The sequence below is a fragment of the Canis lupus genome, chromosome 25, assembly GCF_003254725.2.
Source record: "Canis lupus dingo isolate Sandy chromosome 25, ASM325472v2, whole genome shotgun sequence".
In the NCBI taxonomy this organism is placed as follows: Eukaryota; Metazoa; Chordata; class Mammalia; order Carnivora; family Canidae; genus Canis; species Canis lupus.
Window position 1 is genome coordinate 49,550,810 of NC_064267.1, and position 27,953 is coordinate 49,578,762.

General features: G+C 62.3%; 1 protein-coding gene across 10 annotated transcripts in view; it reads right to left on the bottom strand.

The window, feature by feature from the left end:
- The window catches only part of HDAC4 (histone deacetylase 4), a 273,029-nt gene that overhangs the window by 54,869 nt on the left and 190,207 nt on the right, over positions 1-27,953 (bottom strand). For 9 of the 10 annotated variants that reach the window (XM_049101240.1, XM_025463635.3, XM_025463633.3 and 6 more), the window contains 6 exons: positions 25,734-25,854; positions 20,338-20,459; positions 9,461-9,592; positions 6,339-6,451; positions 1,478-1,594; positions 1,188-1,386 (listed from right to left, as the gene is read on the bottom strand). In XM_049101240.1, coding sequence (XP_048957197.1) covers positions 1,188-1,386; positions 1,478-1,594; positions 6,339-6,451; positions 9,461-9,592; positions 20,338-20,459; positions 25,734-25,854 — 804 coding nt within the window. The remainder of the gene's footprint in view (positions 1-1,187; positions 1,387-1,477; positions 1,595-6,338; positions 6,452-9,460; positions 9,593-20,337; positions 20,460-25,733; positions 25,855-27,953) is intronic. The other variant, XM_035718252.2, reaches the window with a different exon arrangement.

Below are 27,953 nucleotides of genomic sequence, written 5' to 3' on the forward strand. Positions count from 1 at the left end.
GTGAGGGGCACCGGGGGCTCGGCCGGCCGTGTGTCATGACCCCAGCGTCCCGGGACCGAGCCCCGCAGCGAGCTCCCCGCTCGGCGGGCAGGCTGCTGCTCCCTGTGCTCCTCCCCCTGCTGGTGCTCTCTCCCACTTTCCCTCTCTCTCAAATAGGTAAATAACTTCTTTAAAAAAAAAGAAAAAAAAAAGCATGCTCTTTCGTGGTGGGTGACAGCGGCATGTGGGGGTGGGGATGAGGGTGACACGCAGACACGCGCCCGATGACGTGAGCGAGCAGGGGCCTGGGATCACGAGGAGGGTCCGGTGTAGCTGATGTGCTGATGCAGGACACGCGATGGGGATCCGGGTGCCCCTCAGGGCTCAGTGTCACGGACTCAGATGCAATTTTAGATAAAACCCTCCAGACCCTGTGCTCATGACCCACTGCCCAGAGGTCAGGGAGACGCACAGCTGCCCCGGCTTGCCAAGGACCCCTCAGCTCTGGGGATGGTGACCCCACTGCAAGCATCGGGGGGACCAGACAGACACACGGAAGGAAGGAGCGCTGATGGACGACGGAGCTCGCCACTTCTGCGGACACACAGACACACAGGAGGGCAGGACGCGGCCCCTTGCGCCCACAGGTTAGGACTCCGTGACCCACTGAGCACCTTGTTTTCCTCCCAAATGTCAGGGGCTGTGAAAGGGGGCGGCTCCGAGCTTAGTTTAGATTTTAATCCTGAACAAACGAACACGGCTTCTCTGGGAAGCCGAGCACGAAGCCGGGGACGATGCAGACGTGAGGGACGTCGTGCAGCTGGGCACGTCGTCTTGCAGCAAATCCACACATTCGTCACCGCTGACGCTAACAGGATTGTTGCCAGGCAAATCTCTAATTTCCTATTTTTCCCCCTAAACATAAGCATCGCGTAGACGGAGCACATTAAAATGGGTTTCCTGCGAACAGAAACGGACCAGCGCCTAGTCACCTGCGGGCTTCCGTCACACGTTCCCCTTGATCCAGAGGCCAGCGCAGACGGGAAAGCCGTCTCTCTCTCGAGGCTGCACGGCAGGACGCCCGACGCCCAGTTTTGCGCCGTCTACCTCGTCTTGCAAGCGAGCCCTGGTTTATGAGATCCCACGCCCGACGTGGGAGGGGGTGGAGAGGGGTCTCCCTGCGGGCCCGCCCCAGCCCCCGTGCTCACCTGTGACGAGGGGCGTCTGTGCAGGCGTCTGCTCCAGTAAGACCATGTGCTGCAGGAGGGGGTTGTGCGCAGCCCCGCCATCCCGCTCCAGGGGCGCCGTGCTCAGGTAGGGAGTGAGGTGGGTGCCGGGGAAGAGGGGGATCCGCTGCTGGAGGGCCGGGAGAGCGAGTCGCTCGGCGTCCTGCTGGCCGGCCGCCCCCTGCAGAGGCACAACCGTGACGCCGGGGGCCGGGGGCCGAGGGCCGGGGCCGGCCGTCCCCCTCCACGTGCACCCGGCGACGCCTACTCACCGCGGAAGGGCCGGTGGCGGGCAGTCCCAGCGTGATGTTGGGCAGGGACGGTGACGTGTACAGGGGGAGCGGGGCCACGGAGCCTTCTCGAGTCACGAGTCTGTGCGCCAAGCCGGTCTGGAGACAGAACACACGACGGCCGTCACACGCGGTCGGGTCTCCGACGAGCGTGGCCAGCGCTCGCCACGAGAAATGACGGCAGGAAAGGCTCTGGGGGGCCCTGCTGAACCCTGAGACGCCACCGTATAGACGTTCGTCAACACGCTCAGCACACGGGCGAGCAGAACACCTCAGAGCGGGCCACCGAAACGTCGATTCACAATCCATCAGACTCGTTGGCTCTTTTTCGGATTGCTAATTCACTAAACTCCCGAGGAAATCTATGGGATTTATATATTTTAAAATATATTCTTGGTTGGGAAGGTCTTTTCGCACATGACATCAGAGGCAGAAACCAAAAACGGGCATTAAAATAAATCCCTCCCAGAAAAGGCAAATAACGGTCACAGCAATGTTGGCCCTGTGTCGGGCAGAGAAACCTGAATATGTAAAGAGCTCATGAATCAAATAATTATTAACAAGGAGAAAAGCACATAGAAAGGCAAATGATGAAGCGCTGATTATTAAGGGAGAATAAGCTCATGGAACAAAAACTCAACATCATCAGTAAATCTAAAAATATGTTTTAAAACCTATCGAGTTGGCCAAGAGTCTTACAACTGAGCATAGGCTGTTGGCCCCAGAACAGAGAAGCACGCTGCCGGGTGGGTAAGAGCTGGTGCTTTTTCTTTGTGCAGGAAATTGAGCAATCCACGTCAGAAGCCTTGAAAATTTATCTGACTTCTGATCCTAAAACTCCACTCATAGGACGGACGCCTACGACATGATGTCGGTGTGGGGAGGCCCCAGGAGGGTCACGGCCGCGGCGCCCACAGAAGCAGAGGGCTGCGTGTCCCACAGTGTGTCCAAGGCTGAAGAGACGAAGGGACACGGGGCTCTCGGGAGGGAGGCGGGGGAAAACTTCCTCGACTGGCTGGAATCTCATTGATGTTGGGTTGTTGAGTCAGGAAACCGAGTTGTAGAACGGGCCGTTTTCTCAAAAGCAGAGAGAGAGGGAGGACCAGGGACAGACGGGAAGGGGTCATCAGTGGGAGCGCCCTCTGAGGATCTCAGCGTGTCACCCACTCAACATCTTTTTGCTTCGAGGATGAGGTTCTTTGCTGCAAGGACGCCGTTTACACCCCAGCATCCCCCGGAGTAGATACTCGTTGGCCGTCACGAGCCGAGGGGCGGAGGGAAGGTACACACGGCGTCGCCGGGCGCCGGCTGAGGCTCTGCAGAGTCCGCAGGACAGAAAATCACGGGAGTGATGGGCGTCGACCCCGTCCTCGGAGCTCCTCTCGCCGGCGGTACGTGACCAAGAGGAGAAACACTCGGTGCCTTCAGACCTCAGGCCCAAGGGAACAATCACCACGTCGCTGTAGACAACAGGGTGGACCAACTGCCGCCCGGCTCCCCGCGGGGGTGCCGCGGGCCTGGTCGCAGCCGCCATGAAGCCAGTCCCCTGAATATACCGGGTTCCCAGCGCTCGTGAAAGTCACGCTTACGCAATGCTGCAGCCTGTCGGGTGTGCAACAGAACTAGGTGTAAAAACACAATGTCGGGGATCCCTGGGTGGCGCAGCGGTTTAGCGCCTGCCTTCGGCCCAGGGCGTGATCCTGGAGTCCCGGGATTGAGTCCCACGTCGGGTTCCCTGCATGGAGCCTGCTTCTCCTTCTGCCTGTGTCTCTGCCTCTCTCTCTGTGTCTCTCATGAATAAATAAATAAAAAATCTTTAAAAAAATAAAAAATAAAAAAAAATAAAAACACAATGTCCTCGCCGTAACTGAAAGCCACCTCGCTGCTATAAAATGCTGGCCCCGTCGGAGCACCCAGCGAGCCGCCGTCCCTGCACCGAAGCAGGTCCCGCCTGGATGTCGCGGCCGCCGAGGGTGTGGGTGTGGCCCAGGCCGGGGCGTGCGGCAGCTTCCTGAACTCAGACGACAATTTGCCGCGTGGCTTGACTTCCCCTCGCGGCCTCCCTGGCACGCGTGGCGCTGCTGGACGGCGCTGCACCTGCAGGAGAACGTCCTCCGGGCCTGGAGCCCGGCTCTGCGACCGCCGCTCTGTCCCCGGAGCGCAGGGAACCGCTCGGTCCTCCGCCGTCACCGCAGCGGCCTTCCCGGCGGCATCACCCGGACAGATTCCATCTTGGGAAACCACCTTCCCTGCTCATCCGTGGGAAGCAGCTGCTCCCCGTCACGCTGCCCCAAAGGAGGGCGCGACCGGGGCCTGACTTCAGGCTCCGCTTGGAACCCCGGTTCCCCTGCCGTTTCCGGCTCATCTGCAGTGACTTCCCCGCGGAAGCTTGAACCTTTGGCTTGTTAAACAAAAAAAAGAAAAAAAAGCAACATCTCCAAAGCGTGATAAAGGGGCGTGTGCCTGGACCACCCGAAGGCGTGGGCGGATGCCCCAGGCCCTGCGGGATTCCCGAGGCTGCTGCGGAGCGTGGCCCCGTTTCAGGGTCGCGTGGAAACACCTTACACTCTGTTCCGAGGCCATGAGGGCAGAGCAGGGAGGAAAGGGTTGTTGGCGCCGGGCGCTTGGTGCACGCTGTCCTGGAGCAATCACGGAGCTGCCTCGCTCTGCTCACCGGGAAGCCGCGCAGGCCTCACCAACAAGCCCCGAGGAAAGTATTTTCCCTCGACAGAAACATGTTTTCTGTCACAAGTAAGAGAAATATCAACAAGCGACGCTTCAGGAAGAACGGTGGAGACTGCCGAGGAAGGCACGGCCCCACTGGATGGTAATTATCCGAGAACAAAATAAGCAGACATCCTAATGTCTGCAAAGTTATAATTTCCTCTTTATAATCACTTTTTTTTTTTTTACCTAATTTATTTTTAGAAATAACGCAGCCTTCTGAGAACGACTTGGATGCTGATGGTCCGCATGCGCCGTTGGCGGCCTCGCTCTGCCCTGCGCGTCAGCTCCGACGCTGCACACCGGGTCGGGGCTGCGGGCCGCACCCCGCCTGGCGCCCGGGGTTCTGAGCTGGGGGAGCCACCGGCTTCCTCTGTGTACGGGGGCCCTCGCGGGGCAGCGGTGACGGGGCTACAGGCCGGGGGGCCGCCGGGTCCTGCACGGTGGTCTCGGGAGTGCTCGGATGCTCTCAGACCCCGAGCCCGCGGAGGTCACAGGAGAGGACGTCAGAGACCACCCTGCCGGCCACAGGGGCCCTCGGACGCAAACAGGACCAAGGGCCCTTTTCACTCTCCTTGTCAATCCCTTCACTTCTATTACTTTGTGGCAGCTTAAGTCCTATGAACGCAGGACGTGCAGAAATTAGCACGTAATTGAAACCGGAACAGTGCAGACCCCCGTCCGCCAGGCACCGCACAGGAGGAGCCGCCGGCTCCTAAGTGCCCGGGTCAGACAGCAGGGGGGACCGCCGGCCGGGGCTGGACCGACCCGGGACGCGGGCTCCAGGCCATGGCAGCCGTGACCTCGGGGTTCAGCGCAGGGGTGTCAAAGCCCTGTAATAACCTAATAGGTGCTTACACAGGGGCCTGGGGAGACGGGACGGAAGGACGGGATGTGGGAGGACGCGAGGTGCGAGGAGGCACAGTACGACCTCGGCTGCCGCGTCCTCGCGTCACGGTCCACAAACCTGCCGGGGAAAACGCTCAGCGCTGGCGCCTGCGTATCCCAACTAAGGTCTGTCAACCCTTGGCGAGGGCAGGATTCCTTTCTAGGCATTTGGGAGCGACGTAAGGGACCTTATCTAATGAACTGTAGCCTCCTGCGACTTAGCAGGAAGGACTCAGGAGAGCCTCCCACTCGGTGGGACCGTCTGCGGCAGGATGCGGACAGCGCTTCGGGGCGAGTTTGCTGGAAGACCTGGAGCCGGGTGGCTCCCCCCGCGGTCACCCCAGGCCCCTGGCCACGCTCGGCGAGCCTGACGTCCTCTCGCTCCTCCTGCGTACTGGTCTGCGCCCGCCTCTCCCAGTCCACACGGCTTCCCGCACGGGAGCGGCTGCTGGCTGCCCCGGCCCTCGGTCCCCAGGGCCCAGCACGGGGCTGCCCCGCGGCAGGAGCTCCAGGGACGCTTGTGCAATGAACACACAAGGCAGGTCCTGGAAACTACTGCCCAGAAAGTCACCCTGGCCCAGGTCTGGCCCAAGGCAGCCCCAGCAGGCAGCCCGGGCCCCTCCCCCTCGTCTCCCCAGGACGCCCTCCCGCCCTCTGCCAAGTGAGTCCACAACCCTCTCCGCGTCCACATCCCTCTTGACCTGCAGCACACCTGGGGTCTGACGGGCAGGGTGAGGGCGACTGGCCCTGCGGCCTGAGGCTGGAGGTCAGCCTGGCGAAACGGCCAGACGCCCTCAGCACACGCCCCGTGTCGCTCTGCTCGCCCCAGACACACGGATGCGTGTTTGTTGGCTGAGCGTTCCTAAGGCACAGCGAGTCCCTCCGTTCCCATCCAACACCGGTTCCTACGTGATTCTGTGTTGTTCCCGCGTCCGGCCACCGTGCAGAGCCCCGGGGACACTCGGGAGCGGGGCATCCGAGGCCCTACTGGCACGCGGTGTGTGCTCTGAATCGGCCTAAATAAATACGCTGGGAAAGAGGCCGGGACGACAGGCTGTGTTTAAAGCCATGTCCCCGTCAAGGAGGCGCGGCGTCTGTGGCAGGAAGGGGCCCCGTGCAGGGAGCCTCCTGACCTGGACGGCCAAGGCCGGGGCAGCCGCAAAGCGCGGCGCCTCAGGGAGGCCAGCTGGGCCGACGCAGGGAAAGGCCCGAACGGAAAGCGCACACTGACCTCGGCCGGGATGCTCGCCACGGCAGGTGTGATCCCGTTCTCCGCGCTGACGTTCCCGGAGCTGTTGTTGGGGGAGCTGGGAGCGGAGCCGGGGGCGCTGCTGCACGCCGAGTCTGTGGGCGGAGAGACATCCGTGAGCCGCGCCGTGCGGGGGACCCGGGCACTCGCGCTCCTGGCTCGCTGACCGGCAGAAATCACATCACGAAAGGACGTGCCCTCGGCTCCCAAACGGGGGCTGGGGGGCTAGTTCCCTACTTTTGGTTTTACTTCCCTGTGAGCTCTGCAAACGCTCAGCTCCCGAGAGGCCCCCGCGGAGCCTTTAAGCTGCGCGCGTTACCCGCGTCGTCCTCCCGAGCTCCAAGGTGGTCTGAAACGCTCACCAACAACCTAACAACAAAGACCAGGAAGCGCAGAAGGCGCAGGACCCCGAACGGGGAGGGGTCAGCTGCTGTGCTCATCGCCAGGGCCGCGGCCGCGGGGCTCCCTTCCCTTTGAATTAACTGCTCTCGTGTTTCCTACGCGACATCAAACACCAGGGGAAGGCCTGCTAGCAGCGGCGTCTGACGGGTCCGCGTCACCTGAAATCACTCGCCGAGTTGTCCCCCAGGTAACTTTACGGGGGGCGGTGGCCTGGCCCTGCCAACGGGACCAGGCCCCTCTGCAACTGGCCGTGCCTGAGGCATATTTGCCCCCGCGCCTCCCTGCCACGCCAGCCTGGCCACGGTGCTGACGCTCCACGTCCACAGGCCGGCCTCCCCGTGTCCTCCTCCTTTGGGTTCATGGCATTTTGACGATGGCATCACCATGGGTGGCGAGCTCTGTGGTCCCCGGTCCTCTGACCAGGCAGTCGTCAGCACAGGCTCACCAGCGGGCCACCGGCCGTCCCAGACACAGACCGCGAGCTCGGACCAGGGCCCCCGCCCCACCCTACACTCCAATCCAGGGCTCACTCCTCTCCCTGGGAAACCACGTTTACTTGTTTGTCACTAACCCGGAGCCCCTGAGAACCACCCCCGACCCTGGGCCGAGCCGCTGCTACACTTCCTGCAGGAAGACAGATCCCTGATGGACAGAGGCCACCACTTTGCCCTTGGGTGCCGTCCCCGTGGCCCCGCGGGCCGCCTTCTCCGCGACCCTATCCCAAGCTGCACACAGGGTTCCACCACAACGCCCTGCAATGTGTGCCCCCCAGCACGGTGACCAGGTCAACACTGGTCAGCGCCACTGGGGCACCATCCAGGGTGCGCAAAAGTGCCCGTGAGCAGTATCGAGTGAGCGCGGGTGGGCGCACACGTGGCATGAGCTTGGCGGTGGGATGGACGCACAGAAGAAAGACTGGAAGGAAGTGTGCCCTGCTGGGAGCTCCAACGGCTCAGATGCGTGTGCTCACGGGCGGCTCATTTGCCATCCGCTCCCGTGGCTTGCACGGCCTTCGTGAGCAAGGGGGAGAAGCAGCTGTGAACCTGGCCCGTCCCGTGGCCGGTCTCCTGCCAGCTGGCCCCACGCCCGCCCCTGCCACCCCCTGCCTGCAGGCCGGCCGCTGTGCTCTCCCCCAGGAGACACCACCTCCCGGTGCGGCAGAGGGGCTCCCCTGGCTCTGTGGGGACCGGCTTCCCTGATCTCCGTGTTTTCCCGTCTCCTGGAAAGGCAGCGCTGCATCCTGCCCCGGCGGCCTGGGCTCCGCGAGGCCCGAAGCCCGTCTCGTCTTGCCCCTGTGCCAGCCGCACTCATCCGCCTCGCATTCCGCAGCCTCTCCTGCCCGGGCCTCCTTGGCGTGCGCTCTGCACGTGCCACGGCCCAGCACCGGGTGTGGCGGGCACGGTGTGTTGGGTGGGCCCCAACGTGATGCTCGGGCCTCTCAAATGAGATGCTGAGCTCCTGGGAGGCGAGGACCCGTGTCCCTATTTCTGCGCGCAGCCCGCTGCTGACTCAGCGGCATTAAACGGCCCCAGGCTGACGACGTGAACACGGGAAGAAGCCTGTGGACGGTTCCGCCTCCCCGACTGCGGGGCTAGGAATAGACACGCGGCCGTCCTGCCCATCGGAGCTGCCGGCCCACGGCCAGGCGCTCCTCAAAGCAAACAGAGCTGCATCTGTGCTGAGACGGGGCTTTAACTCACGACTCTGACTGGAATCCCTGGCGGGCGAGACGCGGTGACGACACTCCCTGTCTTCCGACCAGGCCTGTCTACACTGGAACCACCCCAGCACTGAACCCCACGTGGAAACCACAAAGGGCTCGGGCCCTTGCACACAAACCCTCCGGGGCAGGTGCTTGGAGGAGGCTAGTGGGACGGGCCGGGGGGCACCTCGAAGCCTCCCCCTCACACAAGGGTGCTGGGGCTCAGTCGGGTGTGTGCGGGGCGGGTCGCCGGCACAGGATGACAGCACCGAGAACCTCGCGCCGACAGGCAGGCGGCCACCAAGAGCCCGGGTTTTCGAATGGGTCGCTGTGCCCTGTGCAACTACGTTTCCTCCTCCCCCTTAACCGGTGCTGACTCCAGGAGTGTGATGTGCGACGGGGGTCGCACCCCGAGATGGGGTATCGCCTCGGGGTGGGGGTGGGCGTACTTCAAGGTGGGCTGCACCCTTGCGGGTGCGTCTGGGGAAGGGGGAGCAGCCTCGGGCAGGAGGGCGCCCCCAGGTCTGGCTGTGCCGGGCGCATGTCGGCAGGTCCACCACTAGGTGGGGGCCGAGAGCAGCGCTCGCTCCGAGCCCCCAGGACCGCGCGCGTCCTCCCCTTCCCACCTGCGGGACTCCCGCCAGGGCGACTCGGGATGGGCAGTGGAGCAGATCGCAGCCATGTGATTCACCACCAACAGGGCAGGACCGGTTGAACCTCGGCAGAAACCTCAACTGCAAGTTCCCGTAAACGCCCTGTGCAATGTCGAAGCGACTGCTCTGGCGGAGCCGGGGCCCGGGGGCCGGGGCAGGCGCCTGTGCTCCTGGAGACCCCTGCCCGGGCCCCCGTGGCGGCTCTTGACTTGCACCGCCAGCCCCCAGGGCCGAGAGCCGGTGCAGAGGTGCGGGTCTCCGAGGGGGTCCGGGAGAGCCTCGCGGGGAAGGATGGTCCGGGCCGGGGCCTGGGGGGGGCCACAGCTCCCACAACCCGCCTGACCTACCTGTGACGTCCAGCGGACGCTTTTTCAGAGCGGTGACCACTGGCCCATCTTTTCTGCGTAGCAGGGGGCTGCTCCGTCTCTCGGCCACCTTCTGCTTTAGCCTGGACCGTAGTTTCAAATTGGGTTCAGAAGCTGCGAGAAAAGGAATCACGGTTATAGTCAGACGGTCACGACTGGGGGCCAGTTGCTCTCCCTGGCGGTGAGGAGTTCGGGCGCTGGGGAAGCGCTCGGGTACCACGGATGTGCTGCGGGGGGCGGAGCGAAGGCAGCGCTCCTCAGGCCGGGCGGGGTTTGTGGTCCACTCGCCAGCCCCGCGCCAGCCCCGCGCGAAGGACAGAGCCTGCCTGATGCCTTCGGCTAAGCTTCTTCGGGCAGGGTTAGGCATCCGCGCTGGTCATCCGGGGCGCTGGCCCACCAGCGTGACCACCGCTTCTAGATTATACGCTTCCTCGTTCACCTGCCTCGCAGACACCCCTCAGCGTCCAGCAACCCGGAGACGAGCCGCCTGCCGGGCTCCGGCTGCCTGGGGTGCTACGGCCATCCTCCCGGCCACACCTGCCTGGGGGTCAGCGAGCCCCCGTCTCCCTCACAGGCCACCTGACCGCAGGATGCAGCCCTTTCCGCCTGGATTGGTGCGTCATCGGCTCTGCTCGTGCTTTGCACACCCGCGTGTTTAGGATCAGTGGTTCCCGAGCCCCTGCGCCCGGAGCCCGGGGCCCCCGCAGACCCGTGCGGCCACACCGCTGGGAGGCAGAGGCACTGCAGCGTGAGGCCGCCCCGGGGGCGCGGCTGCCTCACTACACCCCGAGGTGCCCCCGGCGGCGCACCTGGGCAGGAATATCTGCAACTCCCAGGGGCATCCGCTCTCCGGGCCGGAAGGGGCAGATGACCTCCGCCGCGACGTGCGAGTTCTGAGATTTTACTGGACTAGTTTCAAGTTCCTACCACTTCCATGTGAGCTCGCTTTTACCTTTTTGTTTGTTTTTCATCAGGAACCCTGCTGTTTTTAATCTTTCTGGAACAGGAAGTTCACTGCTCTCCAGAGCACCAAGCAATATCACCGAATTTCCCTCTGGAATCAGAGCTAAGACGGTTTGGGTTTGTTTGAAGCGGGGGGGGCGCACGCGCATTCCTCGGCACAGTGACTCGGTCCCCCGGGGAGAGGGCGGCGGGGTGCTGGTGACCGGAAGGGGTCTGGGAGCCAAAGGGCAGCCGAGGGCCCCGCGACGGGAAGGGGCAGCGGGCCAGCTCCACTGGGCTCCCCGGAGGAATCGAGGACGTGCCTCGCGGCGCTGCCAGACCTCTCCGGATGCCCCACCTGCTGCGGACCGACGGCGTGAACGCAGGGAGGTGGGCCCCCCACCCCTTTCGGTGCCTGGTGTGGGGCGAGGCCGTTCACCTGTAGGACTTCGCGGAGGAAAGGGGGAGGACTCGCGCGGAATACGGAAGGTATTCTCCTCGTATGTACTTTGAGACGACTGCAGGTTTACATGTTTCATCCACTTCTACTTTTATGCTGAGTTTCTGACCGTTATTTGACACGAGGAAAAAGCCACAACCCCATCTGACCAACAGGCAAGAAAATCTCAGCCGTCCTCCCAGCACCAAGCGTCCCAACGACCTGGGGGCCGAGCTGGGGTCGGACGCTGCTCTGAGACTGCAGGATGGCGCGGGCCCCTGGCGAGAGAGCCCGTCGGGAGACGGCGTCGGGGTGGACGGGTCACCCTGGGCCAGCGGCAGGCCGGCCATGGTACTGGGTCCGGCACCCCGACCCCCAGGCCTTGTAGGCCACCCTCGATGTTCAACACACCTGGTTGAGTGACGGCACCGGCAGGTCATCACTTGGGCAGCCACGTCCCGTCCGAGTGATGTGTGACCCACCGATGGGACCGGGCAGGCCCCGAGCCCCTTCCCACCTCCCACAGCCGCTGGGCTGGTCCTCAGGCCCCACCCCACCCTCTCCTGACCACGGCTCACACCCCGACCGGCACCACCCGAGATGACTCCCCCTGCCCCACACTTGATCGTGAAAAGTCTGACACCTGAGGGATCTGTACAGCCTCCCCGATTCCAGGTGAGCCTAGTGATGCTCTTTGCAAAGGTAGACCCGACACAGGGCTCCCCACCCCTCCCGGCGCCACCCCTCTGAGGGCCGCACCTGACATAGGGTCGGGACACGTGCTGAAGATCCCGAGTGTCTCAGGACGAGAGCAGAGCACTGAGCTGAGCTGAGCGAGGCAGGACCTGCCTGCAGCCCAGCGTAAGGCAACAGGGGGGCTCGGGGCTGGGCCCTTCCCCGTCCCTCTGGGCCTCCCCAGGACCACCTCCCACGGAGCCTCTGGGTGCAGGGCCAGGGACAAGGGGTGGGCAGCAGGCAGGGGGACCAGGAGGGGAGGGAGGCAGCCACTTCCTCATCTCTTTCCCACCCCGAGGACCATGGCTGTGCTGGGAAGGGCTCTGAGGTAGAGCGAAGGCCCCACTACCCCTCCTTTTCTCTGGAGAAGGCTCATTCTCTGGCAGCCGCTGGTCCGGGTGCTGAGCAAGCTGAAATGTGGGGTTTGCAGGCCCCACGGAGAAGACACAGTGACCCGCGGCCGAGATACTCGTAAGCAAATTTCTTGAAACGTGCAAAATGCCTGCAACCCCAACAGCTCTGCTCGGCAGCCAGAGCGGAGAATACGAGCACGCCGCAGCCCGCCCAGGGGACCAGCAGACCTGCTAGATGGCACCTGCCCCGCGCAGGGCCGCACACCCCCCACGGGCTCCACGGGGCAGCTCCCCACGCACCCAACGACCTCGAAACGCACGCAGCTCCCTACGTGGCCAGCGGGGGTAACTAGAACTGTATTTTGTTCCTTTGAATGGGGCTGCAGGTAGGCGTGAGGAAGACGTGTTCTGGCAAAGTGGCTCCCAGCAAACGAGCGCTAACAAAACGGAGGACGCTGGGTCCCCGAACTCAGCCCCTGCTCCTCCCAGGGGAGGTGGGTCACCGGGGAGGTCTGTCCTCAAAGGCAGTCAGGTACGTGGCACATTAGGTCAGGCTAAACCTTCCTACTCTTACCTTAAAATCCCACACCGTCCCCAGCACCTGCGCCTCCTTGGGCAGGAAGCACCTGCGCCTCCTTGGGCAGGAAGCACCTGCGGGTGAGGAGAGCCTGCCCTTCAGGAGCCCCGGCACCTACACCGATTCCAGCCAGCCCTGGCCTTCCCGGAGGGTCAGTCACAGCATAACAGCTACCGGTACCGTGTACGGGTCAGTCGGGCAGAGGGGACCTCAGGGCCCGTGGCTTGTGCACAGGGGTTGGCGCGTCTGCAGGCAGGTACCGCTCTGGGGGCAGGGGCTGGGCGGGCAGGGCGTGCAGAGCAGGTGCTGGAGCCGCTCCCCTCCCGAGCCCCTGCCCACGGAGGACGGGAGCCTCAGGACAGAAGTGCCGGCGGGGGAAGGAGACACTGGGAGAGAAAGGGGAGAGACTTGGAACACGGGAGGGAAGAGGTCCAACGTCACGTTACTAGCAAAGTCCGGGCAGAGCGGGGAGGTTGGGGCTGCGCCGCGCTCCACGTGACGGCGGCCCTCGCAGGCCCACCCTGCAGAGTCCTGGAGCACTGCGGCCCGGGGGCCTGGCCTTGGCAGCGCCGTCGGATTCTGCAACAGCCACTCGGAGGCACGACGAAGACCCGACAATCCTGCAGGGTGGCAGCTTCTGTACCAACCAGGTGATCATATCAGCCAGACACGAGCCGGAGCAGACACGGCCACCCTGCGCGGACTCGGGTCCACGGCCCGTGCAGCTCCTAGGAGGGCAGCTGCACCCGCCCGAGGTGAGGGAGGGGCCGCTCAGGAGTCCAGGGGGAGGCGACGGGGTAGGGAGGGGCAGGTGGGGCCTGGGGTGGGCGTGTGCCTGCGGCCTGTCCAGGCCCCAGGGGAGCCTCTGGGCCTCCTGCTGTGCGGGGGCTCCTCCACGTGAGTTAACCACACGCACACAGAAAACTAAGCAAACGGTAAAAGTGATCAAGTTCAGAAAAACACGAGTTGTGCCAGCAAAGAAGCACGGGCGAGGTCACCCTGCATTGGTGTGTACTTTCTGTCTGTCACCTGTCACAGGGAGGGGCGCGTCCTCAGCCTTGTGGAGCGCTCCGGTTTATGTACGTTTTTTTACTTTGAAGACGGTTAAAACAAACAAAAAAACTCTGGAAAGCCAAAGGACACGCGGGAACGTGACTTCTGCAGCACACGTGTCAGATGTAGGACTGATCTTAACACATCAAGGGCTCCTACAAACCCACAAGAAGAAATACCCCAGACAGAACTGGATGGGAGACTGGCCGGCAGACTTCTGTCCACCGGACGCCTGGGGACCTGCCTGAGTGTCCCGTGGTTCTGGACGCCGCGCACGGCGGTGGACAAGCCTGGGCCTGCTGGCTCTCCGAGCTCTGCGCGGCTCACGGGCCACACGCGTGGCCGGGAACATGACCCAGGAGTCGGGTCACAGCCACCCAGATCCCTGCTGCACTGCAAAAGGCAGACGTTCCAGCAGGAAAGACGTAAGATACACATAAAGATACTTGAGCTTTACTAACGGTGACGGGATTGCTGCTGAACGCATCGCAGGGAGCGGGACTTACTCATCCGTCGCATGGGCTCGGGTGAACGCGGTGGCGCCTTAATGAAGCGGAGATAATGGGCTCCCCGGGGCTCTGGCGTGGTGGGACGTGCTCAGCATCCCAGAGCGTGCAAACCCCTGGAGCTGGCGGCCCTGCTCCCCGGGATCTACCCTACAGACAGGCTAGCACAAGGGAGCAGAGGTAGTGACACTAGAAAGGACTTACGACTTTATGGACGAGTATCAGAAAAATACAGAAAAAGGCGCCGACGGTGACACAGTCAGATGGCAGGACGTACACAGTAGAATAGTAACTGACTAATAAACTCACGGGGCAAGACACGAAGCAAGTGTTCTTGAGAGCAAAAGGACAGCCGCACACGCTCTGTGCACAGATACGCCGTCCTGCACGCGAGCTAAGAAAATATCCGGACAGACAGACAGACACCAGACTCATCACGGCAGCTCGTCTCTGGGACGTAAGAGTCGGGACGTGTGTGTGATTTGTCTGTCATATACACACGGCGTGTGATTTCTTCATAAAGAAAAACACTACACGCTGCGTGGTGGTGTGTCTCCGCCTCAGCCCGCGTCTCCGCAGCTTCCCCCCGTTGCCCACTGCACGGTGAGGCGTGTGAACTGGGAGGGTTACTTGGAGAGCCCGTCGGGGCCTTGTCGTAGGAGGGGGAGGTCGGGTCTGAGGGACGTGCAGGTGTACAGGACGGGGCACAGAACGTGTGAGCCCACCTGCCTCACGGAGAAGCTGCCTAGCACTTGGCCGTGCAGATCGTGTCTGAAGTTTCCTAGGAAAGCACAATAAGGCCTTTCGAAGAACCCCCGGGACGCACTCCTACACATTTTTTAAGAGCACGACGTCGATGGAAGCCAGCCCCGCACAAAGCCCGCGAGGCCCGAGGGAGCCCAGTGGGGAGCCGTGCCCGGGGCTGCAGCGACCGTCCCACTGCCCACTCGCGGAGCGGGGAAGGGCACAGTCCACGGGCCCCGGCAAGAGCCCGAGGGCCACGTATCACACTGCAGCTGAGCACACAAGACGCCTTGCGGCTGAACTGCGGGGTGTGGGAGTCGTCCCCTCCCGCCCCAGGGCTCCAAAGCTGGCCCCGAGCGGGACCTGGACGGCGCGGTGCTCGCAGCCCCCCGCCCCCTCTGATGGCAGAGGCCACGTCTATGAACCGCCCCCTCCTGCTGCCCGGAGCGTCAGCCACTCCCCATGCTGATCGGAACCCAACCGTGAGGACATCACCGAGTCGCCGGGGTCCAGGGGGATCCACCGACTTGCTAGGTCTCGTGGCTGCAGAGATCGCAGGTAACCCACCCGGGTCTCCACGGGCTACGGAGCGGGACCCTGGGGCCCAGAGGCCGCACAGCGGGGCAGGGCTGCTGTGGAGACTGCACGGGGGCCTGGACCTGCAGTCTTTGCCCTTCATGTGCCTGGGACCCCCCATGGCCTGCGGTCCCCCGCCCACGGAGCAGCGCCAAGCCCGCCACCCCGGACGCACGAGGCAGCTGCTCACAAAACCACCACCAGACAGAAATGGGTGGCAGAGCGGATGCTGCCCCGGCGCGGGCACAGCACACTGCCTTGGTGCCGGCACGCCCGGGTCAGAAGCCCCGGCCGGGCCATCCTGGGGAAGTGTGGGCAACTGAGTCTGGATGCCAAGCTAACTGCGAGGTGACCGGGCAAGGCACTTAGATGTTAGGATTGAGAGTCCACTCCCAAAGGTCACTGCTGGCCTGGAGGCGTCGCTAGGGAACATGCATGGTCCCCACGGGCAGGGACTCCGTCCCCTGGGTGTCAGGGCGCCCCGGACGCAACAGGGGAACAGCAGTCATGGGGGGGTTGTTTCAGTGACTGGGGGCAGTATGTGGGGGGATGCACGGTGACCCACGCTCCTGTGACGGCAGCACAGGACACCTGATAAGGAAAGCCAGGCAGGTGATGGGGGGGAGCTGGTGCTGGGCCTGCCTTGTCTCCCCCTCAACCCCCTGGGCTCCTCAGGCAGCTGTGTGGGTGGCCCAGGGGACCGTGCTGCAGCCCTCCTGCCCCACCCCTGTGGCCCTGCCACCTGCAGCACAGGATCGACCCAGCAGCCCCCGGGAAGTCCCAGCCCGTGACGGGCCAGGGTGGGCCAGGCTGCCTGCGAGCTCCCTCTGCCGAGTGGGGCAGCTTCACCCACAGACCGGGGAAACCCGCCGTTTCCCACAACTTGGAAATCAGCTCCCATTTCCTACAGACTGCCGCAAACCCGCGAGGTGCTGAGCTACGAGAACCTCCCAGAAGGAAGAGCCACAGGAGCCCAGGCTGGTGCAGGCACCATGGGGAGCTGTGACCTGCACCTCCCAGCCTCCCGCCACCTCATCTGGGGCCGAGGACGGGTCTGCGGGCAGCACAACCGCTCTCAACGGGGCTGACGTGGGCGCTCCTCCCTGAGCCCCAGTCCGGGGTCTGCTTCCTGAAACGGATGGTCAGCGTCCTGGACAAGGGGGGTGAGTGGCGCACTGCGCTCAGTGCTGCGGTCCCAGGGGTCACGGTCACAATGGGAGCGGCTGGAGATGGGCAACGACGGGCAGCTTTGTTTTGTTCCGCCCTGGGCTTGTTTCAGCAGTCAGAAATCACAGAGGACAATTTAAGAGGCATCATAAGAAAACTGACGGCAGCTAAACATCTTTAGAAATACCAAGTCGGAGGAGCTACCAGAAAAAATACAATCTCTACACATCATCAACATGACAGAGCGGGGCTTGCTTTGAGAGTGGAAAAGCATCCTTTCTTCAGTGTGAGCGTGGAATGCTTTGCTTAGCCAGCAATCCCGGCTGAGCGGCTCGATGCCCACAAACCCCAGGGAGCACCCGCTGACGGGCGCCGGGGCGGGGTGTGGAACAGTTTGCAGTGAACCTTCAGTTACTAGGTTTAGAGAAGCTCGGAAATTCAGTCCGGGTGCTCTGCACCTCACCTGCTCCGCACCTGGGGGATGACCCAGCCCGGCAGGCGCAGGTGGCAGGTGGGAGGGAAGGGGGGGGGGTCCATCAGGGAGAGAGGCAGGCCCAAGCCGGGCACTCAGGTGCTGAAGGGGAACCAGGAGCCGGGACGTGGGCCTGAACCCCCAGCAGGGCAAGGCACCCTTTCCTGCAAGGGAAAGCACGGATTTCCATGTGGTCTTGCCTCGGGGGAGTCCAGCAGTTCCTGGCCAAATGGGGGGCATTGAGGGAGGGTCTAGGGGAGCGAGTCTGGCGTGAACGGGCTGTTGGGTAGGGCGAGGCTCGAGGGCACCCCGACAGCTTGGGGAAATGACAGCAGAGCCCCCCCAGCCGGCCCCCCCTCAGTGCTCTGCAGCTTCTCCTCCCGGCCCAGGAGGTGGGTGTTTACAGATGGCAAAACAGGGAGGCACAGAAGGCGTCCCCCAGTCACAAGGCAGGAAGTGAAGCAGCAGGATCTACACCCAGGCCTCGGCCCTGTGGCCAGCGTGAAGTCACTCCCTGACCGTGCAGCAGTGGGGATGGTGTGCCTGGAGCCCCAAGAGCAGCTCTGCACTTCCCGGGCGCAGCTGCCCTTTGGGGACTGAGGGGCGGGCGGGCGCTGTGCACGATCCCCATAATCCAGTGCCAAACCCAAACCGTGGGATTATTTAAGTGTATGTCACACTTATGAAAGATTCTAATTTTAATTCATTCCAGGCATTCTGTAACTAAGACTTCACATTTGCAGTCGTTCCTGCGACCGATTCTCATAGAAATGCACAGGTATCAATTATTTAGAAATAGTGACGTCAAGTGTTTGAAAGTGGACGCTTCTGGGATGACACAGGGCACCTACCTACACTCTGTTCCCTTAAGTGGTTTAAACATTTCCTCTGAAATCTTTATATGATAAATATTATTAATGTCCTGGTGATGCCTTTTTGGAAAATTGATAATGCAATCAAATCTTAATTAAGCTCTGGAGCACTGCACGCTCGCTGGCGCTTCCCCGAGTGTGACGAGGAGCCCTCGTTCCGCAGGGCAGCAGGGGGCTGGGCCGCACGGCAGGGCTCACGGCTACAGGTGTGACAGGCTGTGCTTCCCGCCTGGGCACCAGCGGCCACAGAAACCGGGAGAGAGGGCAGGGGCCCGGGAGACCAACGCCACAGGCCGTGCAGCTCCGCGGAACAGCAGTGGGTCAGCGCGCCCGCGAGGACTTTGCTGCCCGCATCCGGGGCCTTGCAGAGCCCCTCGCTACAAGCCGTCATGCGGGGTCCGTGTCCTGTAACAGGAGCCAGCGTCCAGGTGGTGCCGGGCTTGTCTGGCTGGAAGAACCAGAGCAAACGTCCCCGATGGCACCCCCACTTCTATGTTGACTGGGGGGTGGTGTGAGCTCATGCCAGGGAGCCACGTGAGGGCCACGGCGGCAGGTGTTGTGCATTGTCCTCTCCTGGGACCTCGGGGGCAAGGCCGCTCGGCAGGAGGTAGGTGGCTCCGCTTGGTGGCCAGGAGCTCAGCCTTCTGCTTCCTCCACTGGGACCCCGGGGGCCACCCTCGCCACCCCCAGGGCAGGAGGAGGCTCTGCCTTCCTGCTCGCTGTAGCCACCAAGGGGTGGATGTGGGTGTGGGTGTGCAGAGCCCCATTTTACTGATGAGAAACAGGCCAGGGGAATCTAGGGAATCCACCGCTGGGTACTGAGAGCTACAAAGCTCGTGGAGACCTGGCCCCTCCTCATGCCCTTAGGCTGAGGGAGACCCCCGCTGCTCGCTCTCCTCCAGGGCCAGGGCACCCGGGGCGGGCACCGCCTTCCTCTCTTCACCCCGGGGTCCCTCTCCCGGCACGGTGGCCGCTGCTCCCCGCGACCTCCCGTCGTGCTGATCGGAGTTTGGTTAAATACAGCTCGAGGTTCCAGAACGGGGCACGGGGCCACTTGGAAGGACCGAGCCCTGCTCCTCACAGAGACCTTCCCTCTAGCGAAACCACCACCGTCCTCGGTGGACGAGCGAGAACCACACGCTCACGCTGAGGAGAGGACAGCGGGCACCGCTCTCGCCGGGGAGGGTCTCCGGCCTGTGCCTGCGGGGTCCTCGCCTGACTCGGAGGGGCTCCGCCGACCCCTCTGCCATCCTCTCCCAGTCCCCAAGGACTCTGGGGCCCTTGCCCGTGGCTGTCCTCGCGGCGCCTCTCCACGTCACGTGTCAGTCTAGCACCGGGCGCTACTCGGCGGCCGCCCTGCCATTCCTGGCTCTGGACTCGGGCTCTGCTCCCCGCGTGCCGCACCGCGTGATGGGGCACAGCTCTGCCTATCGGGAGGCCCCCCCACGTCTTCCGTCTCTAGGTCGTGGGGGCAAAGGAACCCCCAGCCCCGTCCCCCAGTGCCTCATCACTCGGGGGAAGACGCTGCTGTGCGACTGCCTTCAAGCATGTCTGTCCAAAATCAACCCAAATCCTCTGGATAGAACAAAAATTGTTTCCCAAGAAAGAGCTACAGCACACAGGCCTCACTTCCACTGCGCGCGGTGCCTGGAATTCCCCAGGATGCCCTGCAGCCACAGGCTCCACAGGCTTGTCTGCGGCCAGGTGCCCCTTACTCCACAGCCTGCCCGCTCCTCGTGGGAGCAAAGCCTCTGCAAGACGCTCCTCCTCGGGCCCCTGCCCTTCCGGCCACCCTCGTGCACCGGCCACGGCCACTCTGATCTTTCTGAAAAGCCACTGCCCACTTACACCATCACCGCTGGAGAAAGTCCAAGAGAGCCCGTTGGAGCGTGAATACCCTTCTTCTTCTGCTGCGACAGGGCCGCACAACCCCGAGGCGTCCTCCTGAGATGTCCTTGCAGGACACAATGGGTTTCTTTCTTGAGCAGACTTCCTCCCGCTCTGGGAACCCCCAGCCACCCCCGCTGCCCAGGCCCTGCCCAGAGCCAGCGCCGAGGGCACACGCTGGCTGGCCTGCCCCCGCGAGGCCTCCCGTCCCTGAGCCCCCCGGGGATGCTCTGGGCTGTGCCTAGCGCTGCACACCACCCAGAGAAGAGCTGGGTGTTCCGTGCTGTTTAAAGAGGAGTCTGAGTTTCAAAACGTAGGTGTACATACGTGAGGTTCATTGCTGTTGGTATGAATCATAGGGAATGCTTAAGGACACCATTTAAAAATGATGTTCTAATAAAGAAAAGCAAATACTTAACCATAAGCAGGGATTCCCTCTAAGTGCAGGAGCAGAGCCCAAGGCACCTGGGGGGTGTGGGGGGTCCTGCCGAGAGCCCCGCCCCCAGTGCTCCTCGTGACCTCGCCATGGCACTGACCTGTTTTTCTGAGCGGGAAGTCATCTTTGGTGTCGTACATTCCCAGGACCGGGTGGTTGTAGGAGGCCGACACCCCGCTCTGGGGCGGGGAGCTCTGGTCGAGCGAACTGTGCTGTGTTTTCCTGGAGAGAAGAGGCCAAGACAGACAGTGAGTTAGGCAGGGGTGGACTGCGGACGCCCGGCGGACACATCGCCCCATCGGCTCCACCGCCTCCTCTCTGGGGCGAGGCTCAGATGAGACCAAGACCACCGCTGAACGTGGGAAACGAGGCCGAGCCCGGAGACAGGGGAGCAGGGGCCCGTGCGACGCCCGGCGGTCACCGGTCACCGGCTCCTCTTGGGGCTGTGGCATGGCTGTCCCCTGGCCCTCAGGCTGCAGCCAGCCACAGAAGGGCCCGTCCTGGGGCAGATGAGGCCGCTGTGTACAGGACCAAAGGTGCAGACATGTGGGGCGCACCGGGAACAAGCAGTAGGCAAGTCTGGGGTCCCCAAGGGGGCCTCCCTTCAGCAGGAAAGACCCAGGGTTTGTATGCACCCTCAGAGGAACAAACCCCCCTCCTCACCCCGCCTCCCTGGGGGGGTCGGTGGCAGTCACCAGCCTCTTGTGCCTGGACGTGCGACCCCCCCACCAGCAGGCACCCCTCAACATCCTTAAAATGGCGAGACCGGATCTGCCGGGAGGAGGCTGGGGCACGGGGCGCTGCTGGCCCCGGGAGGACGGACCATCCGCGCCTTCCTGGAAGCACCCACCCGAGGTGTAATGGATTCTGTTGAGTCTTTAAACTGTGTAATCTGCTTAATGACTTGAAACAAATTTGCCAACTTACTTATTTGGAATTTGTTAGACTATTTATTTGAATACACAGTGCTCCGTAGCCATGCACCTGGTGTTATTTGAATTGAGACTGTGAGCTCTTAAACGCTTACAGGTGGGTATTTAAATATTTGAGAGCAAACTTGTGCAGAGAATGTGCTGATCAGAGGCCCAGCCAACGAGCACGGCCCGACATCTGGGCTGCGGGGCCGGCCAGGCTGCGTAGCAGGAAGGAGCTCCCGCTCCCGGGACAGGTGCACCCACGCGCCTGCACCCGCCACGGGGTCACCTCCGCAGGCAGGAAGCCCGCCTGTCACTGTGGCTCCCCGCCTCGAGGACATTCCCCGACAATCTCATTAACGCTCTGAGGGCAACACGGTCTCGCTACCAAATCCCATCCTCCGAGGTGTCCTTGGGGGGACGTGGCCTTGGCCAGCCGCACACGTCTCGGTGCCAAGTCACCGTCTGGGAGAGAACGTGCCTTCTCTTTCGCGAGAAACGGGGGGAAGATCTGTGCGTGCGTTATGGGAGCCCAAAGTATGAGCGGTGATTGTGGGTAGAACATTATTACAAATAATAACTGCTCTTCTTGGGCTTACACCGTACACCGTTCACGATTAAGCTGCAAGCTGGAGAAGCTGTATTTGTTCAGGAGCCAAGAGGTCTTCTCTTCCAGTTTGATCTCTGGAGGTGCTGTCGGTGTGAAAACCCCCCTGCTCTCGGGGGGCCTTCAGAGCTGCAGCAGGAGCCCTGGCCCGGGCTCGAGGCACCCCTGCATCGCCCCGGGGGAGGGTCTGAGCCAGGGCACCTGCGGCTGCTGCACTCACCCCACTGCCGTGCTACGGCCACATCCAGAGACTGTGAGGGAGTGACGCCCGTCACCACAGCCGCGCTTCCTCAACCCTGCAGACCCCAGGGCCAGAGTCATCCCCAGGCACCTGTCCCCACCCCCCAGCAGGGCTGCTGTTCCCGGCCCCACCCCGGACGAGGGCGTGCACCCCAGGAACGAGGACCCGAGGGTGAGCCCAAGTGAAGTCCTGTCGCTGGCCGCATGTGCACCCCACACTCACAGGCTCTCACGCTCACAGCCTCACACGCGGCATCGCGTTCCGCCCTCCACCTTCACATACACCCCCCCGACACGCTCACTCACATGCACACACACACACTCAGCGCACCCCACCCCATACACACGCTGACACACTCACAGACCCTCACACCCACACGCCTGCCCACAAACGGGGGCGGCTCCCAGCCCCTCCCCAGGGCCTGGCAGGAGGCAGCGGGCAGCACCTGTGCCGGGATCGGGGAGGACGGTGACGCCTGGTCTTCAAGGCCGCACTTACTGAAGCAGGAAACCAGTGCTGCTCCGTTTTCCTGCTCAGCCCTGCTTGGGCCGTAACACGGAGTAAAGCCCAACACGCGTCCAGACATGGAGACTCCGTCATCGATTGGCCTTTCCTCTTTTCATGGGGGGAAATTCACAGATTTCCACAAGTGACAGATTCACGCAAGTGACAAACAGAACGTGGACTCACTTAACCAGCCCCGCCCAACCCAGGGCGATGTGGGTCACACGTGCGACTTCAACGGTAAGCGGCCACGTCACAGTGAATAAAAACAGCCACGCTGCCGTCAGTAAGCTCCGTACCCCACGCACCCCGAAGCCATCATCCCCGCATCCATCAAGCTAAAGGTTCCTCCTGAAATGCTTCACGGTCTTTCCCCCGTGCCGAGGCTCGGCAGGCAGGGGTATGGCACCTGCGGGGCACCTGGTCCAAGCGTCCCCGTCTCTGTGCTCAGACACACGCGGTGGAGCCGCCACGGCAGTAAGGACAGGGAGCAGGGTGTCCCCACGGGCACTGCCTCTGCCGTTCAGTGGGCAGGCTCCACGCCCCCTGCCCAGCTGCCGGCCGGCCGTGTCTCCAGCTCAGTCGTGCCGACTCCCGAGCTTCATCCCAGAGCAGGGCTCCGCGTGGCTCCTCTCTGAGCGTCACGTCTCCCGCGTTCACCTGCTGCTCTGGTTCTTCGGCGCTGACGCCTAAGGCAGCTGTGACCACAAGAACACGAGTCCACGTGCACAGCACTAGCAGGAGAACGAAGGGGTAGGGGGACGTTCGCCTTCATGAGAACCGCTCGAGCGTTTTCAGCTGGCTGCGCGCGGGTCCACGGGCTCCACACCTTCACCGACGCCTGGTTTGCTAAACTTCCGCCGTCCCAGTGGGCGTGAGGCTCGATCTTTTCACACACTGGCTCTGTGTCTATCTTATTTTCTGAAGTAGAAGTTCAAACCTTTCACTTGTATTTTTCTCAGTAGATCACTTGTCTTCTTATTGAGTTGTAGGAGCTCTTTATATATTTTGGATACCAGCACTCTGTCCGGCACAGGCATCGTGAATACCTTCTCCCAGTCTGTGGCTTGCCTCTTTATTTTCTTAACGGTGCCTCTGAAAGAGCAGTTTCTAGTTGTGACGAGGTGCACGGCTGGAGTTCTTGGCTTACACTGGGTGACTGCGGTGTCCTCAGAACTCTGTCCCCCTCCGCCCCCAGGGTGTGAGAACTTCTATGTTTGCTTCCAGGAGTTTTAGCTTTCGTGTTGGGGCTGACGGTTGTGCGGATGACTGTGGGCGGAGTGAAGCTGGGGTCAAAGTTCCTTTCCCCGCCAAGGCCCAGTGTCCTGGCCAAGCTTGTGCCCAGGGCAAGGGGATGTGACAGCCTTTCCATGAGGCTGGGTATAGGGTGACAAAACAAGGCAGCTGCCAAAGTCGGTGCAAACAGACCTGGCCTCTGGCTGACTTCCCCACGTCCGGCCTGCGTGCCCCACATCCCTCTGAGGGAGCTGAACCCAGGGCAGGCCCGAGGGCACGAGCCCTGCTCACCGGGGAGCAGCCGGGTCAGGCCCTCCTGGGAGCCCCCAGCCCAGCCTGAAAGCACCCGCCCTCCCCATCTTCCCCTTCCCTGCTCCCAGGAGCTCCTCCCTCCGTTCCAGCCTCTCCCTGCAGCGCTCCCTTGCTGTTGGGGCGGGAGGTGATGCGCTGTCCCAGCCCTGGGCTCCGTCTATCACCTCCGAGCCCCATCACCCCGGAGAGGGGCTCCTCTCCAACCAGGGGTCCCCCACCCCAGCCTCCTTCCCGCCCACTCACCGGGGAGCCTGGCACCAATGTCCCTCCACCAGCCAAGAACTTCGAGGTGGTCACCCCACGACTCCCGCTTATCAGCACACAGCCTCCTCCCAGGCTGACCGTCCCCCAGCGTCCACCACCTCACCTCCCCTGAAAAGACCCTCTTCCAAAGGGCTCCTGTGTCCTCCCCGCCTGCCGACCCTGACCCTGGCTGCTACTAACCGCTCTGCCCCAGCAGGTCTGCACCTCCACCCTCTTGCCGCCTTTGCAGGCCTGTGGTCCCTGGTCCCCCCAGTGCGTCCCCGTCGGAGGCCCCGTCCCCCGCTCGTCTTCCTGTGGTCTTCAGCGCAAACCCCACGGAGACCATCTCAGCAGTTACCCAACCTGCTCTCCTCGGGGTGCATCCCCCAGCCGGCCTGCTCACAGCGTTTCTAGGGAGTCCTGCACGGCTTTCCACGGACGCCGCTGCCCCTGCTCTGCGTGGGGATCGTGTCACTGGCTGAGCCGTGTGCGCGCCAACAGCACGTGCAGGTGTGACCGCGGCGTGTAGTGGGTGTGCAGGGCAGAAGGCCAGCGGTCTCTGCCTTGGAGTGGAAGCGCCTCTGAGGTGTTCTGCTAAGCGGTGCCATGTACTGGGACACGTGGGGTCATCCCGGTGAGACTGGTGGTGCTGGTCTTGGTACAAATAGTTGCCCACGTGGGAGCTCAGGTATAGATGATGTTTTTCCCCAATAGAATGAAGGATAAGCATATTTTGATTCATGAAAACGACCCTATGGGTTTTCTGTGAGAAGTGAAATTACCCTTGCAAAGGGGTGGGGGGGTGGGACTGTATTTCCAAGCAAAACCTACGAAGCACCTTTGCGCGTTGTTTCAAGCCACAGGCACTCGCCCCTCGGTTCCGGGGCCCGAGCCGTGGCCAGCCCCTCTGCAGCAAGCTCGTGCTGAGGCCATCCCGCGGCCCGCGGGCACCGTCACTGACCTCTCGGCAAAGACCGGGCAGCCCTCTTCAGCTGTTGGTGTGAACAAGGCTCTCTGGTGGCCTCTGTCCATTATGCCCACTCTGGGAAAAGGTTCCCAGCGTAAAATAAAACATGCCACGGATGCTGCGGACTTACCCGGCAGTCACTAAAACACGGGGTGGACATTCAGTAGGTGCCTACGGACACTGGAGACCAGGCTGCAGCTGAAGTGGACCCTTTCGTGGCCAAAATATATAGTGAGAAGAGTGACAGCCAGCTGGCCCCACGCGCCTCCGTCGGTTCATTTAAAGATGGGCGCCTCTCCGCCTGGATGGCCGCCGTGTGCATGAACCGCGGATGCATCAGGGCCCCCCGTGGTTGGTACGGTGCTTAGACAGCCCATCAGTCCACACACACCCCCCACCTCATGGGGTGAAAAACGGGGGGCCACTTGGCCCCAGAGAGGAGGCCCCAGGGCCCTTGCACACCCCCACTTACCCGTACCAGTAGCGGGGGTCGCTGGAGATGCAGTGGTTCAGGTTCCGGTGGGCCAGCGCCTTCTTTTTATTGAGGACAAACTCCTGCAGCTTCATCTTCACTTCCGTGCTGGCCACCGCACCTGGCACAGGAGAAAGTACACACAGGTGACTGGGGCTCCGGGCCGGGCAGGCGGAGGGGGACACGGGGCCGTGCACCCGGGACGGGCGTGGAGGCCCGGAGACGGGCCAGGCGGTCTAACTCGGGATGCTGCTGATGCCTTGACGGCCCCTCCAAGAAAGGACAAGGACAGAAGTTCTAATAAGAGGCCTCCCTCCCGTGAAGGTTTTACATAATTGCGCTCCGTCTAAGACGCAGAAGAAATCAGCATAAAGACGTATTGTTACCTAACACGGAACCGCGCTGGGGAAGCTAATAATGTTACATAAAAGAACATTCTGAATTAAGCGCTGGCAGCACGGTGCTTTCTCTCTCACCGGCCGCGGCAGCAGAGTCTGGGAGACAAGGCGCGTGCACACCCACGGCCGCCGTGGTGCTCCCGCGCACGCACTCTCACTTGGTTTCTGCTCGCGGCAGGGGGGCTGGCGTCGCTCCCCGCGCCAGGCCTACCCTTAGGGCCGTGCCGGGCGGCCCCGCGCGACTCAGAGCCCCAGCCAGCGCGCTCCCACGCCCCAGGCTCTGCCCCGGCGCCGCGCTCGGCCACGCAGCGGCCCTGCATCCGCCCTCCCGCGTGAGCGGCTAAGTGTTTCCTGTTGTTGTGCAGAGTCCAGCCAGGATCCCTAATGGTGGAAAAACACTTCAGGAGGTGAGCAAAGCACAGTTCACATTCCACAGAGCCGTTTTCTGACGGCAAAGCATTTGCAGATCCTCCGTCTCTGTGCTGCCGTGAACACTTACGAGCAGACATTGTTCGTATTTAGGATTTGCTTGGGAAAGATCAACACAATCGATACAGCTGACAGAGTAACATTATAGCCCTCGAAGCACCCTCTGATCCCTTTCCACATCGCCTTCCTATACTGACCATCATGTGCCACTCACGGGCGGGCACCCCGCGTCTTAATGAGGATTCGGGATCACCACCTGGCCATCAGGGCTCAGGATCACCACATGACCCCGTGTCTCCAGCCGTCACTCTTTGGGATCCCTATATAGCCCTGCACCTCTATCAGTATTTGGGATCACCACGTGAACCCACATCTCTGTCCAACAGTGTTGGGATCACCGTGTGACTGTCTTCATCCGTCCTGGGGACTGTCACCTGCTGCAAACGGGAAGGGTAACTGGCATTCACCAGGTCCCTGACAAGTACCCGGGCAAGCAGTCACCTTTCCCTCTCGTGATACGCCTTTATGTCCTCGGTTTATTTTTCTTTCAGAGAATTCGCGTGGTTTGTTTGGTGGCGGTGCTGTGGGTCTATGTGTGTGTGTTTTAAATGTTTATCCACTTGAGCTGTATGTTTTATGGCAATAAATCTACCATGAGCCTACTACACGGCAGGTCTCACACATTTAAAATTCCCATTAACACTGTAAGTGGGCATCCTCACCCCGCAGCGGTCTGGGGGGGCATGGAGGGTCGGGGCGCCTCGGGGCGGCAGGGTCTAACGAAGCCGCTGGTTCCAGGGCCCCGGCTCTGACTCCTCTACTTCTGTGGGCCGGCCTCTGCCCTGCTCTCGCTTCCTTTTAAAACGTGGATGATATCCTGAATGTGTGAGACGCTACGTGTGTGCACGTGAGCGTACACATGTGTGCTTACGAATATAAACACACATGCACCTATATACCTGCCCCCCGCCCCTGGCACTGAGCTCCTAAAGCCCTTGTACGTTCATAAATGATAAGAACACTAAGGACACCTCTTGATCTAATGTGGCGGCTGGACTCTCAGGTGGCTCCTGGACGGGGCGGGTCCCCAAAGACCAAGCCAGGATTAGAAGCTGGGAACCTTCAGCCCCATTGTGTGTGTGTGTGGGGGGGGGGGACGGGGACTGGAAACGGAGTTAACGACCGGTCATGAGGAAGCCTCCATATAGTCCCAGCAGGATGGGGTTCGAGAGCTCTCCGTGTTGGCAGACACGTCCACGTCCTGACAAGGTGACCCCAACTGCCCAGTGACAGGAACTCTGGTGCTCGGGACCCGCCCGGACCTCGGCCTGTGTACACTTCACCTGGCCGCCCCTGTGTCCTTTGTCACATCCTTTAAGAACCTAGTAAACTG